General features: G+C 38.3%; 1 protein-coding gene across 1 annotated transcript; it reads right to left on the bottom strand.

Annotated features, from left to right (window-relative positions):
- Positions 1 to 2,161: 2,161 nt before the first annotated feature.
- LOC117494875 (C-type lectin domain family 12 member B-like) lies at positions 2,162 to 8,277 on the bottom strand. Its single transcript, XM_034145885.1, has 7 exons — positions 8,108 to 8,277; positions 7,175 to 7,237; positions 5,190 to 5,285; positions 3,658 to 3,996; positions 3,406 to 3,569; positions 3,166 to 3,269; positions 2,162 to 3,089 (listed from the first exon to the last, which is right to left on the bottom strand). The coding sequence occupies exons 1-7, from the start codon at positions 8,178 to 8,180 to the stop codon at positions 2,963 to 2,965; spliced, it is 966 nt and encodes a 321-aa protein (XP_034001776.1). The 5' UTR covers positions 8,181 to 8,277; the 3' UTR covers positions 2,162 to 2,962.
- Positions 8,278 to 13,894: the final 5,617 nt, after the last annotated feature.

Genomic DNA, 13,894 nt, shown 5'->3' on the forward strand with positions numbered 1-13,894 from the left:
CCTCTGAAAGATAAACACATCATTTATATTTGAGTGCAGTTTTACTCCCAGTATGTTGAGCATCCATGAGGAACCATTGTACTGAAAGATGGATTTTGGGATTAAATCGATATTTAAAAACAGTTGCAGTTATGTACGGAATCAGAAGCAGAAGTCAACAACGCACTTCTACATAGAAAGATAACAAATGTGTTAAGTCTTAATGTATGAGTAACGTTCATCTCCAGATATTAATCTAAAGCAGAACTAAAAACCACACACAGAGAATTGTTCGGTTCTCACACTGACTTTTTCTTTAAAATAACAAACAAATATCTTTCTGCTGAAACTAAAAACCCTTAGACAAACTACAATATTCTTTAAATAAACACATTTATTTTGTCATAAGAAGATGTTGATACATCGCCAGTTTCTTACTACATTTATTCAGAGAGAAACAAATGCATTGAATTTATAATTCTGTGTTTATCAGAGTTTGAAAATCACAATTTTAAAGATCACATTTGAAATAAATGTTATTTTAAACACTTTGTTGCTCAGATCTGATCAAGCATCAGAAACACTATAAACAGGAAAGAATGTAGGCAATGTTTCGGTAAAAGAAAAAAGCAATGTTTTACACACTCACACATACAAATTAGAAAATATTTAATTACCCATTTCCTGCTGAGTTCTTCTGTTCATCGTGGACAAGAGTCTGAAGTCCTGCTGCAGACCTGAGGCTGTTAGAGAGCGTCTGCTCTGATGTGACGCTCTTTAGGGGACTTCTGCTCTGAGGTTATGGTATCGGTGTTTTAAAATACTTCAGTGTCAGACACGTTGCAACCTATCGAATAGTTTTGACCTTATTTGGCTTGATTTACGTACTGATAACTTCGACGAGCAATATGAAAGAAAACGACAAGGACAAACACTTAGTCTCTTTAGAAAGCCCTTCTGAAAAGCCCAGTGTGCTCTGATTGGCTTTCGGTAAAATTATGAAGTACATTTGTAGTAGTAGCATTTTTGATGTACTTTACTTTACTGAGTATTTTCCATTTCCTGCTACTTTATACTTCCACTCCACTTATCAGATATGTTATATTGTTATATGTGAAGAAGAATCTCACAAGATATCTAATAGTATATCGTTTAGAAACGACTCAATCCTTCTGTTTCAGCTGCAACATTGAAGTGATTAATAAATATGTCAGGGAAGTGACACAGAGACTTGGACTCATCTGCACGACTCCACACAAAAGTACAAAAATGAACTTTATTCATTTTGGCAAAGGCAAAAAAACAAAGACTAACTGAATGTGGCTCTTGAAACTGAAGATGTTAGCTTGGAAAACTCTGGCTCTCTTGACATTGTACGAAACAAGACAAACTGGCACAGGACAAAGGGACACGAGGACTATTCATAGAAGAGTTCATGGGACACAGGCGGCAACAATCAAGGTTGAGGCCGACAATCACAGTGTCGGGAAAACACACAAATGCTGTGAAAGTCAAGAGCTCTGAAAAGAGACGGAGGGGTAAATAAAACAGGAAGTGCAATGACAGACGAGACACAAGTGACAGTAAATTAACACGTTAACAACAAGACATGACTAAACCCTAACCCTAAACATATGAACTAAACATGAAACCTTTAGGATTAACCTGATAACGAACACCGAAACATGACGTTAGTAACAAGAACTAAACATGGCTAAATGAATAGGCTGAGCGTGATGTTACAGAATAAACACTAAGTATCTTTGCTTAAGTTTGGGTGTCTGTTGCCTACCATGGGCTTGTTTGATGGTCAGAAACAGAACCACAGCCAAACATATTTTGACTTTAATGTAAAACCAGAAAAAAAGACTGGAGCTTCATTTGATAAAGATAAAATACACAATATGATGCTTCCTCAGAGACCTTGACACACCAATCCCACAACCACAATGTTTGGCAGCGTTTGTCACCTTAGTTTTTGCAGTTTTTCATCCGGTTCAATTCCACTTCCTGTCCCTCTCTGAAACTCTGCAGGTGCTGATGTTGACAGAGTGACTGAATATTGAGGCCTGATCTCCTTCTATCTTATTTTTCATTAAAATGGTTGCACCATGAATAAGATTGTTTCTCCAGACTTGATTAAAGCACTGATGTCTTCAAGGAAAAGACAAAAACAACAATGTGTGGCAGCCCATTTATTCACTGGTGACAACAGAGTAAAACATGACATTGCTCAGTGACAAAAATACAGATAGATAAAAATCATCCATAAAGTGTGCGTCATCAGAATAGTATCAGGGACAGTTTCATCCCACTGGCCATAAGACTATTAAACACCTGAGCTTGCACTATTTCTATTTGTAATGTTGTTTTTTATATGTATTTCTTATGTCTTGTTAATTGCACTGTTAAGGAACCTGCGATCACATTTTTTATACATTACATAATTACACCGTAGTTTCTAAATGTCATGACAATAAACCTTTGAATCTTGAATCTTGAAAAATAGTTATTAAACAGACTCTGGAACATTGTATTGAGAACAAGTGATGCAGCGCCCTCTGTTGGCCGGTAGAAGCAATCAAATAAAATGGTCCATAATCTTTGCAATAATCTGCTGAGTTTAAGCGTTGCATCTCTAACACAATAGAATAACATTATTCACACAAAACAGTTTAACTATTTTAACCTTCCATATCTAATAAAAACACCATAAAAATGTTAAAGAAATAAATATTTGCATTAATTTAGCAAGCTCCATAGAAATGAAGTCAAACTAAAAGTACATTGATTTTAAAATAATCCACATTACGAGTTAACTTTTGTGTTTTATTGTTTGTATCGAGTTTGTGAAACGTTTCTGGAATTACTGTTTTTATCCTTTTTTTGTTTTATATTTTTGTTTGGAAATTGTTTTTATTCACAAGTAATTCATATTTTTTTCAAAGAGTTTCCAGAAACCTTCTTAGTATGACTGCTTTGTTTAAACAGACAGAGCCTTCTTCTGGCAGATCCATTGTTTGTGGTCATCACAGCTCACTGATGACCATGTGTCTCTGCTGTTGTAAAACACTGCACAGTGACCGTCAACAGGAGCTGGTATCCAGGAGCTGAGGAGAGAACATGATGTTTAGATAAAGGCTGATAGATTTTATTATTCAAAGTGTTTAGTAATGTGTCTCTTACCTATCAGTCAGATTACTTCCATCCACCCACTCCCATTTCTTATTTACAACTCTCAGACCAATCCAGTATCCATTATATCCAAAGCTTTCTTTCTTGATTGCTGCCTGGAAAACAGAGAGAGTTGTCAGATATTTAAACATTAAACTGTAATAAACACATAATGACCTAAAGACCCAAAGTGTGTTCAAACCTACACAAAACACAATTACTTTCTTAATTGCGTCATATTAATGGGTTTACCTTTTCCTCTGAATCATGTGCAACAGCCAAATCTGAATTCTTTCCTTTGCAGTCTTCTCGAGCTTCTTCCCAGGTTTTCCATCCAGGATGAGGAGGGTTATTATACGCATAGCAGCTGAGACCAGTGAGTCCCCAGCCCTTCTGACAAGGTTGACACTTTTTATCTGAAACAACAGAGTCCAAACAATCAACAACATGCCTGCCTTTTGAAAATATTGTAATAATGACCTAATATATAGGATCTGAACATACCGGTATTTCCTAAGCAGTAGGAATCGATGCTCCACTGAGCTCGACTGACGTTGAGCTCATTCCAGTTTGTTGTCATGTTTTCAATTTGCTGTTTCAAGTTCTTCTTCTCAGTCTCCAGCTGCTGGTTTTGTGTTGTCAGCTCCTGGACTCCTGCTGACAGGTTTGTGACGTTGCTCTCTGAGACATGATAGGCTTGTGTCAGGTTGCACAACTGGTTCGTCAGATTCTTGTTGTCCATCGTCAAGTTTGCATTTTCTAAGCTGAGTTTTGTGTTGATTGCCCGTAGAGTTGAGTTTTCTTTTAACTGGTTTGGATCACTCTTTTGAATTAATGTAGCAACTGCAAAATGAGAAATTAGCTTATTTTATAATCAAGGTTTTAATGCAATTTGTTTTTTTGTCAATTTGCCTCTTTTGGAAGCTTTTTCCTGTCAGTCTCACGTTAAGTTTTCCGGTCTTTAGACTCAAACTAAAAATGTCTCAGTTTGTCTCAAAGTGTTCTGACTTCTCCAATTCTCATTTATATTTCACATTGCCTGAAACTGCTTGTCACTGTGGTTTGAAGTCAACATTACTAAGAGAGGAGTGAAATGGGGAAGTCTTCAAGCCACACATTTTGTGAAATAGCAAGCGCTGGTGGGTAGTGAGTGTGGGATAAACTCAGAACTTCACAGAGACTCAGTAACATGAAAGACACATGACATTTGTTAATAGATTGACATTAGATAGACTTTCATTGTCGTTTGGGTCTGATCATGTGATTTGTTAAGAATAAGGGAAATATAGAATATGTCTTGACTCATCTTTTAATTATTTGTATGCATGCACTTGTCTGTATTTAGATAGAATAGAATAGAATAGGGAGGGATGAAACCCTCTTTAATGGTCACACATGCAGAGCACACAGCACACACAGTGAAATTTGGCCTCTGCTTTTAACCCATCCTAGTACAAGGAGTCTAGTACTAGGAGCAGTGGGCAGCTATTGTACAGCGCCCGGGGAGCAATGGGAGTGGGGGGGAAGGGGGGTGTCCGGTGCCTTGCTCAAGGGCACCACGGCAGGGCAGGAGGTGAACTGGGACCTCTCCAAGTAGAAGTCCACACTCCATATTTAGGTCTGGTCGGGGACTTGAACCAGCGACCCTACGGCTCCCAGTCCAAGCCCCTACTGACTGAGCCACTGCAGGACATATTTCCCAATAATGGTGCCTGCAGGTATGTACAGTATAGGAAAGTCTCAAACAAATAAATGTATTCATCCACATGAATGACTTCTTGATTGATAATTTTGCTTTATTTGGGAAAACAAGCACAATACATTAATGGATGCTACCTCCATGTTGGCCTGCAAAAATACGTCATCATTGCACCACTCTGTAAGACGCTCATAATAATACTTTCTACACCGTTATACTGTGGCATGTACATGACTGATATCAAATGGTATAAACAGATAAAACGGCTGCTACTATTCTTTAAGGGTTGTCTTATGTCTAAGTGTGAGATAATGCACTTCCTGTTTTGTGTACTTACAGTAGACGCAGACTCCGATGATGCCACCCAGCAGAATGACACAAATAATCCCCAAACAACAAGCCAAGTGCTGAAACCGCCGATGTCCTGCTGAGTCTAAACAACACAAATTAATCACATTAACTGTCCAAATGAAGATTGGTACCTTTCAAAGTTACAGTCTCCTTAGTACAGATATTGTGTCACTTTTCAACTAGGACAGTATACAGTATGGTAAATGCAGATGGATCTTTTTTTTTTATGAGTAAAAGGTAAAAGACAGGAAAGGATACCAAGTTGATTTGACTAACTCAGATGCTTGAACCTTATGTTAGTCAGTCAAACTTTGGAATACAGTTCAGAACAAAGGAGTACATTTGGTCCCCTATCACTTACATTGTATGAGAAATGTCCTAAATAAACAAAAGGAGTGATATGGACAGCGAAAGATTGTTCAAATATTTAAACGGGCACCTGACTTTTGTTAAAGGGCCGACTTAAAGAGTTGTGAACCCATTGTGTTTTGAGAAACTGCTTTATGTACTTTGCTAAAAGTGTTCCAGTGAGAGTTACGGTAGGTCTTGAGTATTAGTCACTGTAACATTATTGCAGTACACCACAAAAGTTCAATCTCTAAATAACCGTTCGCAAGAGATTTCCTAAAAACGAACCTCATATTTAGTCTGAGTCATTCACAGTTTTTAGTACGCTAACATCGTTGCAGATAAAACCCCCTTAAAAAGCAGCAAAACCACTTGATAAAGTAAAAGGCAGTGGTAGAATGTTACTGAATACATTTAATCATACTGTACTTAAGTGCACACTTGAGGTACTTGTACTTTACTTGAGTATTTTCTTTTCATGCCACTGTATGATTTAACTCAACTACAATTCAAAGGTATCATATAGAATAGAATAGAATGGAATGGGAGGGATGAAACCCTCTTTAATGGTCACACACAGTGAAATGTGTTCTTTGCTTTTAACCCATCCTAGTACCAGGAGTCTAGTACTAGGAGCAGTGGGCAGCTATTGTACAGCACCCGGGGAGCAATGGGAGTGAGGGGGGAAGGGGGATGTCCGGTGCCTTGGTCAAGGGCACCACGGCAGGGCCCAGGAGGTGGACTGGGACCTCTACAAGTAACAGTCCACACTCCATATTTAGGTCTGGTCGGGGACTTGAACCGGCGACCCTACGGCTCCCAGTCCAAGTACTGACTGAGCCACTGCCGGACATATATCTTACTCCACTACATTTATAGTAAGTTAATAATTCAGATGCATTATTATTTAAAAAATATAATGTGTTGTTATAAATATGAACAGATGGACGATAAGACAAACTAGATAATAAATAAAGAAACTTAATTGGCATCTGCACACATTTAAGTTTATTTTATTTAATTAGAACCGTTTTTTGGGTGTTTTTTCTTTAATTTCTAACTTTTCTGTGTCGTGTACAATGATTACTTTAAGTACAGTTTGCTTTGTATACTTACTTACTTTTACTCAAGTAACATTTTCAATGCTGTACTTCTACTTGTAAAGGATAATTGTACCGCATGGTATCAGTCGTTTTACAAAAGGACCAGAATACTCTGGTAAAAGGTCTGGGTTTGGCTTAAAAAGTACTTTTTTGTTACTTAAAACAAGTCAACAATGATTTGACATAAAGACTTATGCATACTATGATTATAACCTATTTTAGATATGTCAAAAACAAACGGGAGAAAAGACAGTGGAGCTTTCCACCATCATTTTTTAATAAGACCAGGATGCCCTGTCTGCAAGACGTTGACATTTGTCACACTGCACACTCCCAATATTGTACGGCTTTGTTAGAGTGCTAGGATCACTGACAAAGCACCTACAGATATAAACTTTAGTAGTTCCTGTGAACTTGTTCCCTTTTAATGATAGTTATAATGGTAAAGTAGTGGTAGTAGTGGTAGCAGTAGCACTCCCAGTTGCAGTAACACCTGAATGCTTTTTTTAATACAACTTACCCTTGTTCTTTGTTTCATTCTGCACCTTCACCTCACCGTACACAGTTTCCTCCCCTCTCTTTGCTGAAAGGTCAAAGGAAATGCACAGGGCTTTTAGTGAATAAATGAGAAGGACTTTTAAAGGCTGCTTTCATTGTTTGATATAGCAGAACAATTGCCTTACGATGATGCAAAAATGCAGTCTTTTCCTCAAAGTGCATTAAAATGGGCAGCTTCAAAATGATGAGATTGTGTTTCAGGTATTGTATCATGTCGTTTAAAAATGGAAACGACATGATACGGGAAACTATCAACAGATAACTATCTCACTTCGCAATTTCCTCACTGGTTTTAAATAGATGTGTTCCTGATGATATACCTCCAGTCGCTAAATATAAATTAAAATACCCAACAAATGACCATCAGTTTGAATCTTTTTAAGAGTCAAAGAAATATGAATTGAAGTTAAATTGAAATAGGATGAGGTGTTCAAAGGTTTCAAACTACTCTAGATTTAAAAGGGTTTTGTCAATGTGGTATACATGAATAAAGAAGGCTTATTTCTACCAAAAATGTTCATTGATGAACCAAGAGAACTCATATTAAAATTATTATTAAAACCTAGATGCACAACTGCGATGGTGAGTTTTCTTGGTTCATTTGTAGTGAAAAGTTTACACTCAACATTGTGATTTTGCAAAACATCAATGCAAATGTGCTGGGTTAGTTAAAAATCTAATCTTCACCCACACTAAACAATTAAAAAACAGCCTTTTAACAATTTCTCTAAAATTATTTACAGATTTTTCATGTTTCTGGTTTCACATTTCAATTACAGGACATTAAACACAGCAACTTACTTTGGATTGAAGTACTTCAAAGATTTAGGCTCTGATTCAAAATCATCAGCAGGAACTGAAAGTTGTTAATGTTAAATAAAATAACTAAACTTACCCGCAGGTGGAGGATTGTTGCCGACTTTGAACACAACCGAAGCGTAGTTCACCTCCTCCTCTCCCTCCGCCATCACTACAGCCGCTCTGTTGAGCCCTCTCTGACTCGTAGACGGAGAAGTGTTGCTTTAATTAAACCTCTGGACATCGCAATAGGAGAACTGGTTGTTTCCTCTCTTCTGGTTTTGGTCGAGAAGTTCATTTGCATCGGATTCACGTGACTGAACATGGACCTTAGAAATAAATTGTGTGTTCTTGCTTTATGGAAATGTAATCTTCCATAAAAAGCAAGATTACAAAGGGAGCCCATGCAGAACGAGGGGGGAGGGGGGGGGGGGGGGGGGGAGTTGTTGATAAGTAACTTTGAGCTTTAGGTGTTTGCTCAGTATCAGGAAACTGAACGCACGGTAAACAAATGAAGGCAGCCCCAGTGGTAATGACACTATTCCTCCACTTCTCCGTCTCGAAATTAGTGACACACTTTCTAACTCTTATTCATACACTCATTAATACTAAATACGGTCATAAAATAAATGCAATACAAAGTCCAATATGTGTGTCACTTTACTTTAGGTTAGTTTTAATGCTTATATTTGTATGTGTATTACTGATATCTCTCCACATATGAGACTTTAAGAGACTGTGTTTTTCTTGTTCACAGTCTCTGCAATGTCCATATTGCTCCTGTTCTAGGATAAGTCTCAACACTAGTTGTATGCATGACTTTTCTTATTAGATCTTAAACCGAAATAAATGCATGTTTATTTCGATAAAGCTAACATATATGTATTTGTACTTAATTGGATTTATTTCTTGTCCTTGGGTTCAAAGATTCAAAGGCTTTAATTTGTCATATGCACAATTGCTACAGCGTAGTTTTGTCAATGACATCTGAAGTCTCAGGCTCCAACAAGGCAACATCTATATACTTAAGCCATACAAAGACTGCAAGAAGAACTATAAATAAAATAGTGCAAAAGAGTGACGCAAGTGACTAGGGCTGTGCATCTTCACTGGTCTCACGATTCGATTCGATTACGATTATCCTGTCAACGATTCGATTCAATTCGATATCCCGATGCATCACGATGCATCACGATTCATACCAATGCGTTGCATCCTCAATTTTCTATATTACTGCACATGGCTTATTTTTCATCAATGCATACATGCAGTAAATACATATGAACTCTCTTTTTATTATTTAGAAAGTGCTTCAGAAATCAATAACATAAATGTCTTGACATTAATTTATAAACCAAAATAAATTAATTGTATAGGTCTAGCCTCCCTATATCTGTGTGTGAAGTTGTTCCATCCTCAAAAACAAAAAACTAATGCTTCTGCAGTTTAGCTGCAGCTTCTAGCAACGGCCTTCTGTTAAAGAAAGGACACTGAATGTCCTGAATGTGGCATCACACACAGGACTTGAGTCTGAACACAGCAGACAACAGGAGTATTTACAATAGCATATACAAACTAAAATAGTGCATGTGGGTGCACACTTACATTCTCTGTCTTACTGTTACATAAATCCCATGAATGTATGAGATTAAGTTAGCTTCACTATATCTCAATCAGTGATTAAGTGAATAATAAAGTTTCTATCGGGTCACTATCAGCCTGTCACTCATTATTTTCAGGGAGGGGGCGGGGCTTGGAGGAACGGAGAGGAGACGGTGATCGTGGAAGCTTTTTTCCTCCTGCCTTCACAAACTTTACACACGTATATATCGTCTGAAAATTGCTAGAGGACATTCATACTCTGCAATCCAAGACTTAATTAAATCCACCAAAAACCTGACATGATTAATTGTAACGCGATTATTTTTGAAAAACATAAATCCTTGTGTCTCTGAGCCGCAGCGACACGGAGTGATTCAGAGCGGGTCCTTCTGCTGTTGGTTCTGGACTGGTGTTCTTGTGTTGGTGGATAAAGCAGACTGCTCCGTGTTTGGTGCCGCTGTGGCTGTCACGTCTGTTCCCTGATCTCTGCGTCACCGACCGATTTGATATTAAAGTGACAGAAAAAAAAACGTTATAGTAAAGCCGCGGCCGGAAAATCAGGAAGCAACGTTACTACGCTATAATCGGTTATCTTCCGTCACTGCATCGATACCGAATCGTCCACGTCCGCATCGCATCGTAGAAACGATTATTTTCAACACCCCTACAAGTGACCCAACAGTGCAAGTAAAAAGCGGAACGAAGTTAACTTTACACATGTAAAATAGAATGATAGACAGAAGGTAAAATTAAATACTGTACAGTGGGTTCAGAGAGTTAAGGATTAAAGTTTGCAATGATTACATTTTCTCCGAATGCCTTATCCTGAATATCTGCGTTCCACAGGGAAACGTTCTAGCTCTTTTTGAGGCTAAAACCTTTATATTTCATAGTATAGCACGAGTAGAAGGTACAATATGTGTCTCTGGATTGTAGTGGAGTGGAAATGTAAAGTGGTAGGAAACTGCTTTCAGCAAATCACCAATCAAAGCACCTTCACACCTGGTTCATTAGCCGCTTTCACACCAAGTACTTTGCCGTACTTAGTTCCCAGCACTTAGTGCCCCCATGGAACTAAGTACAGATCGCGTTCACACCGGAATAAGTTCCCTGAGGGAAGATTACGCAAATGAAGCCGCTGACATCACTTCTTTTTTTTCTGCTTTGGGTTTACTGGCAGGCCGCAAACAACTTCACGGCGTATACTGCTACCCGAAGTCCCCGGCCGGAAGTCCCCGGAGTTGGGGACTGGCTTCAGTAGAAGCTGCTGGGACTCCCAGCAGCTTCTACTGAAGCCTTCCGAGTAAATCGCCAGAACGCCGACACCTCCTCATCACTCCACCGCTCCCATGTTTTTTTTTGTTGTTGCCATAAGTTAGTCTCTCTCCGTTGGCACGCGGGGCTAATGCTAATGCTAATAATGCTGATGCGAGGAAATAAAATGGCAGCTTCAAAAAAAATGTGCAGAGTTTTACGGGGCGTGGTTTGCAATTCGCCCAGCCAATCAGAAATTGGAACTTTTTTCTCCCCAGGAAAATGGGGGTAAAAGTTCTCTGAACTAAGTTCTCTTTTTGGTGTGAACGCAAAATCCCAGGAACTATCGGAAATAAACGGGAAAAGTACGGGTAAAAGTACTCCGGTGTGAAAACGCCTAATGGCAGCTTCCAAGTCCTAGATGTGAGTAACGGATCCAGCTTTCCAGTCAAAAATGTAACTAAAACCCGGCCCCTTTTTGTTGGCAGTTAAAGTTGCAATGATATAATGTTTATTAGCCTTTCTTTGTCCTTTGTATCTGATTAAATCTGTCCAAATGTCCAATTTCATTATGTGAACATGTGTGCAAAAGAATACTGCATTGTTATCAACAGGTATTGCTAACGATGGCTCACACGGTCAACTAGATTAGCCAAGAGAATACAAATAAAAACAAGCTAACATAGAAAAAGACAGGTATAAAATACAATACAAAAGTTACATTTCAGTGTAAGATAGGAGTCATTATTTGCTTTAATTAAAGGCAGGATCCTAAGAGTTGCGGCCGACCTGCAGTTTTCTGGGAGTTTTATCCAAATATCTGGAGGATTTTACACTAGACTCTGCTTCTCTTTTATTAGTTGTGACTCTTGGGAGAGAAAGTAAACCTTTACCAGAAAGTGAAGCAGGTCACTCACTCTAAATATCTAAAAACAGTCATTGACAATATTCTCAACTTTCAAAGTAACGCAGACTACAGATAGAAAATTATCTCACAGGAAAATGGCTTAATTTGTCACAGGAACAAGCTGACCTGGTGTTGCAAATATCTGATTACTTCAAAGAGGCAGTTGAAAATAAAGATCAAATTGGCCATAAAAATTATAACAACATGAAATAAAAAGAAAAAAGAAGGGCCCACAAGTTTAAATGTCATACATAAACCATAAAAACAGAATGTCCTTAAAATTCTTTCCTGTTATGGCCCAGGATTTGTTGTTTTGTTTTACGGAAAAACCCACAAATGTAAATAGTTAGATCTCTTTTCAAATATAAATGAACTTTCAGGAAGCCACAACAAATACCCTGTGTGTGTGTGTGTGTGAGTGTGAGTGTGAGTGTGAGTGTGAGTGTGAGTGTGAGTGTGAGTGTGAGTGTGAGTGTGAGTGTGTGAGTGTGAGTGTGAGTGTGAGTGTGTGTGTGTGTGTGTGTGTGTGTGTGTGTGTGTGTGTGTGTGTGTGTGTGTGTGTGTGTGTGTGTTCTCAACACTGATCCTTAAAAAAAGAAAAGTTAAATATAAAATTATCTTATCTTATTTAAATATTATTTCAATAAACAGGGCACTACTTTATGGTTTCCATGGTATTATTATTAAAACATGTTGGTGACCTTATCCTTTACCAGCAACCTTATGGCTCAAAAGGACATACGGTTATTTCTAAGGTCATATCCAGTCACTACAACACAGCTATTATTTGTATTTCTTCTTTTTTTGGTGACCTTCCATGACCTTTCTCATGTTTTGTGCAATAATATATTGTGCAACTGTATTGTGTTTGCGCAGTTGATACAGAAATTATTTTGATTGTCACTTCATGAATTAGGCAGCTTGAAAAGAGGTAAAGTATTTAAAAGCAGTTTCCGCAACTTACTTCTGGGTATTACTATTTGTTTACTTGAAATATTCAATTCCTCACTCTAGGTGCTGTATGAATATGTCATTTTAAATGTTGCAGACTCTTGCTGTGGTGTAAGTAACTAAGAACATGTATTCAAGTTTTGCACTTAAAGGTGGGGTAGGTAATTCACTTCAGAAACACTTGTTGTTATATTCCATGGAATGCTCTTAACATCCCGATAGCAATGAATACATTAAATGCTTTGACAATAAATACATACAAATATTTCATCTGTGGAAGCCGTGGCGCTGTAAAAAGCACGACCAATCATTTGAGCCGGCCGGGCTAAAATAACTGGATGGCCTACCTGCCTGTCAGCCTTCCATCTGTGCACAAACTTATCTCGTGCCCTCATTGGTCATGTGCGCGTCCGTGTGTGTTGGAGGAGGGGCTCTGTAAGGAAGTCTGAAGGAAGAGGCAGATTTTTTTCGGCTGCGTACTTTCAAATTCTAGCGCACTCGAGCTGGTTTCTCCATTCTTACCTACCCTACCTTCAAGTATAATTGTGGGGTACTTGTACTTGAGTCTGCATTTCAGCTACGTTCTACTTACGTGTAGTTACTTTTAACATAAATACATTTGTTAACATGATATATATTTTCTACTTTTTCATTCACTCCGTTTTTAAAATGTACTCCATACTGACACATTACAACAAAACAATATTCCATATAATAATAAAACACATTAATAAAAGACATTCTGCACAATGAGTACTTTTGCTTTTGAAACGTGAGTACATTTAGCTGATAATACTTCTGTACTTTTACTTAAAGGGGACCTATCATGCAAAATGCACTTTTGTACGTCTTTTCTACATGAATATGTGTCCCCGGTGTTCCAGGGAACTCACCAAGTGTCAGAAAACACAACCCTCTCTATTTTCCTCCATACCCAAATCTCTAAAAAAGGGGCTGCAACGGATCTGATAAAAACTGATCCAGATTTGAACACTGTCCTGACGTCAGGAAAGTGGCGCTACGGCTATTGGGCCAACTCTCCACCTATCAGGGGAATGTGGGGTTGGGCCACGGCCGGCCATTGCCGCTCGAAAGCGCTGGAGACGCTGTAGTACATATGCCAGGCCTGTAAGTGGCGCTGTAGTCTGCCACAAAAGCAGCGAAGAAGAC

Source organism: Trematomus bernacchii, unplaced genomic scaffold (assembly GCF_902827165.1).
Source record: "Trematomus bernacchii unplaced genomic scaffold, fTreBer1.1, whole genome shotgun sequence".
Taxonomy (NCBI): domain Eukaryota; kingdom Metazoa; phylum Chordata; class Actinopteri; order Perciformes; family Nototheniidae; genus Trematomus; species Trematomus bernacchii.

Coding starts and splice junctions, on each gene's coding strand:
- LOC117494875 (XM_034145885.1), bottom strand. CDS start 8,180: ATGGCGGAGGGAGAGGAGGAGGTGAACTACGCTTCGGTTGTGTTCAAA. Junction 7,238..8,107: donor CAACAATCCTCCACCTGCGG/GTAAGTTTAGTT, acceptor TTGACCTTTCAG/CAAAGAGAGGGGAGGAAACT. Junction 3,270..3,405: donor CACATGATTCAGAGGAAAAG/GTAAACCCATTA, acceptor TCTGTTTTCCAG/GCAGCAATCAAGAAAGAAAG.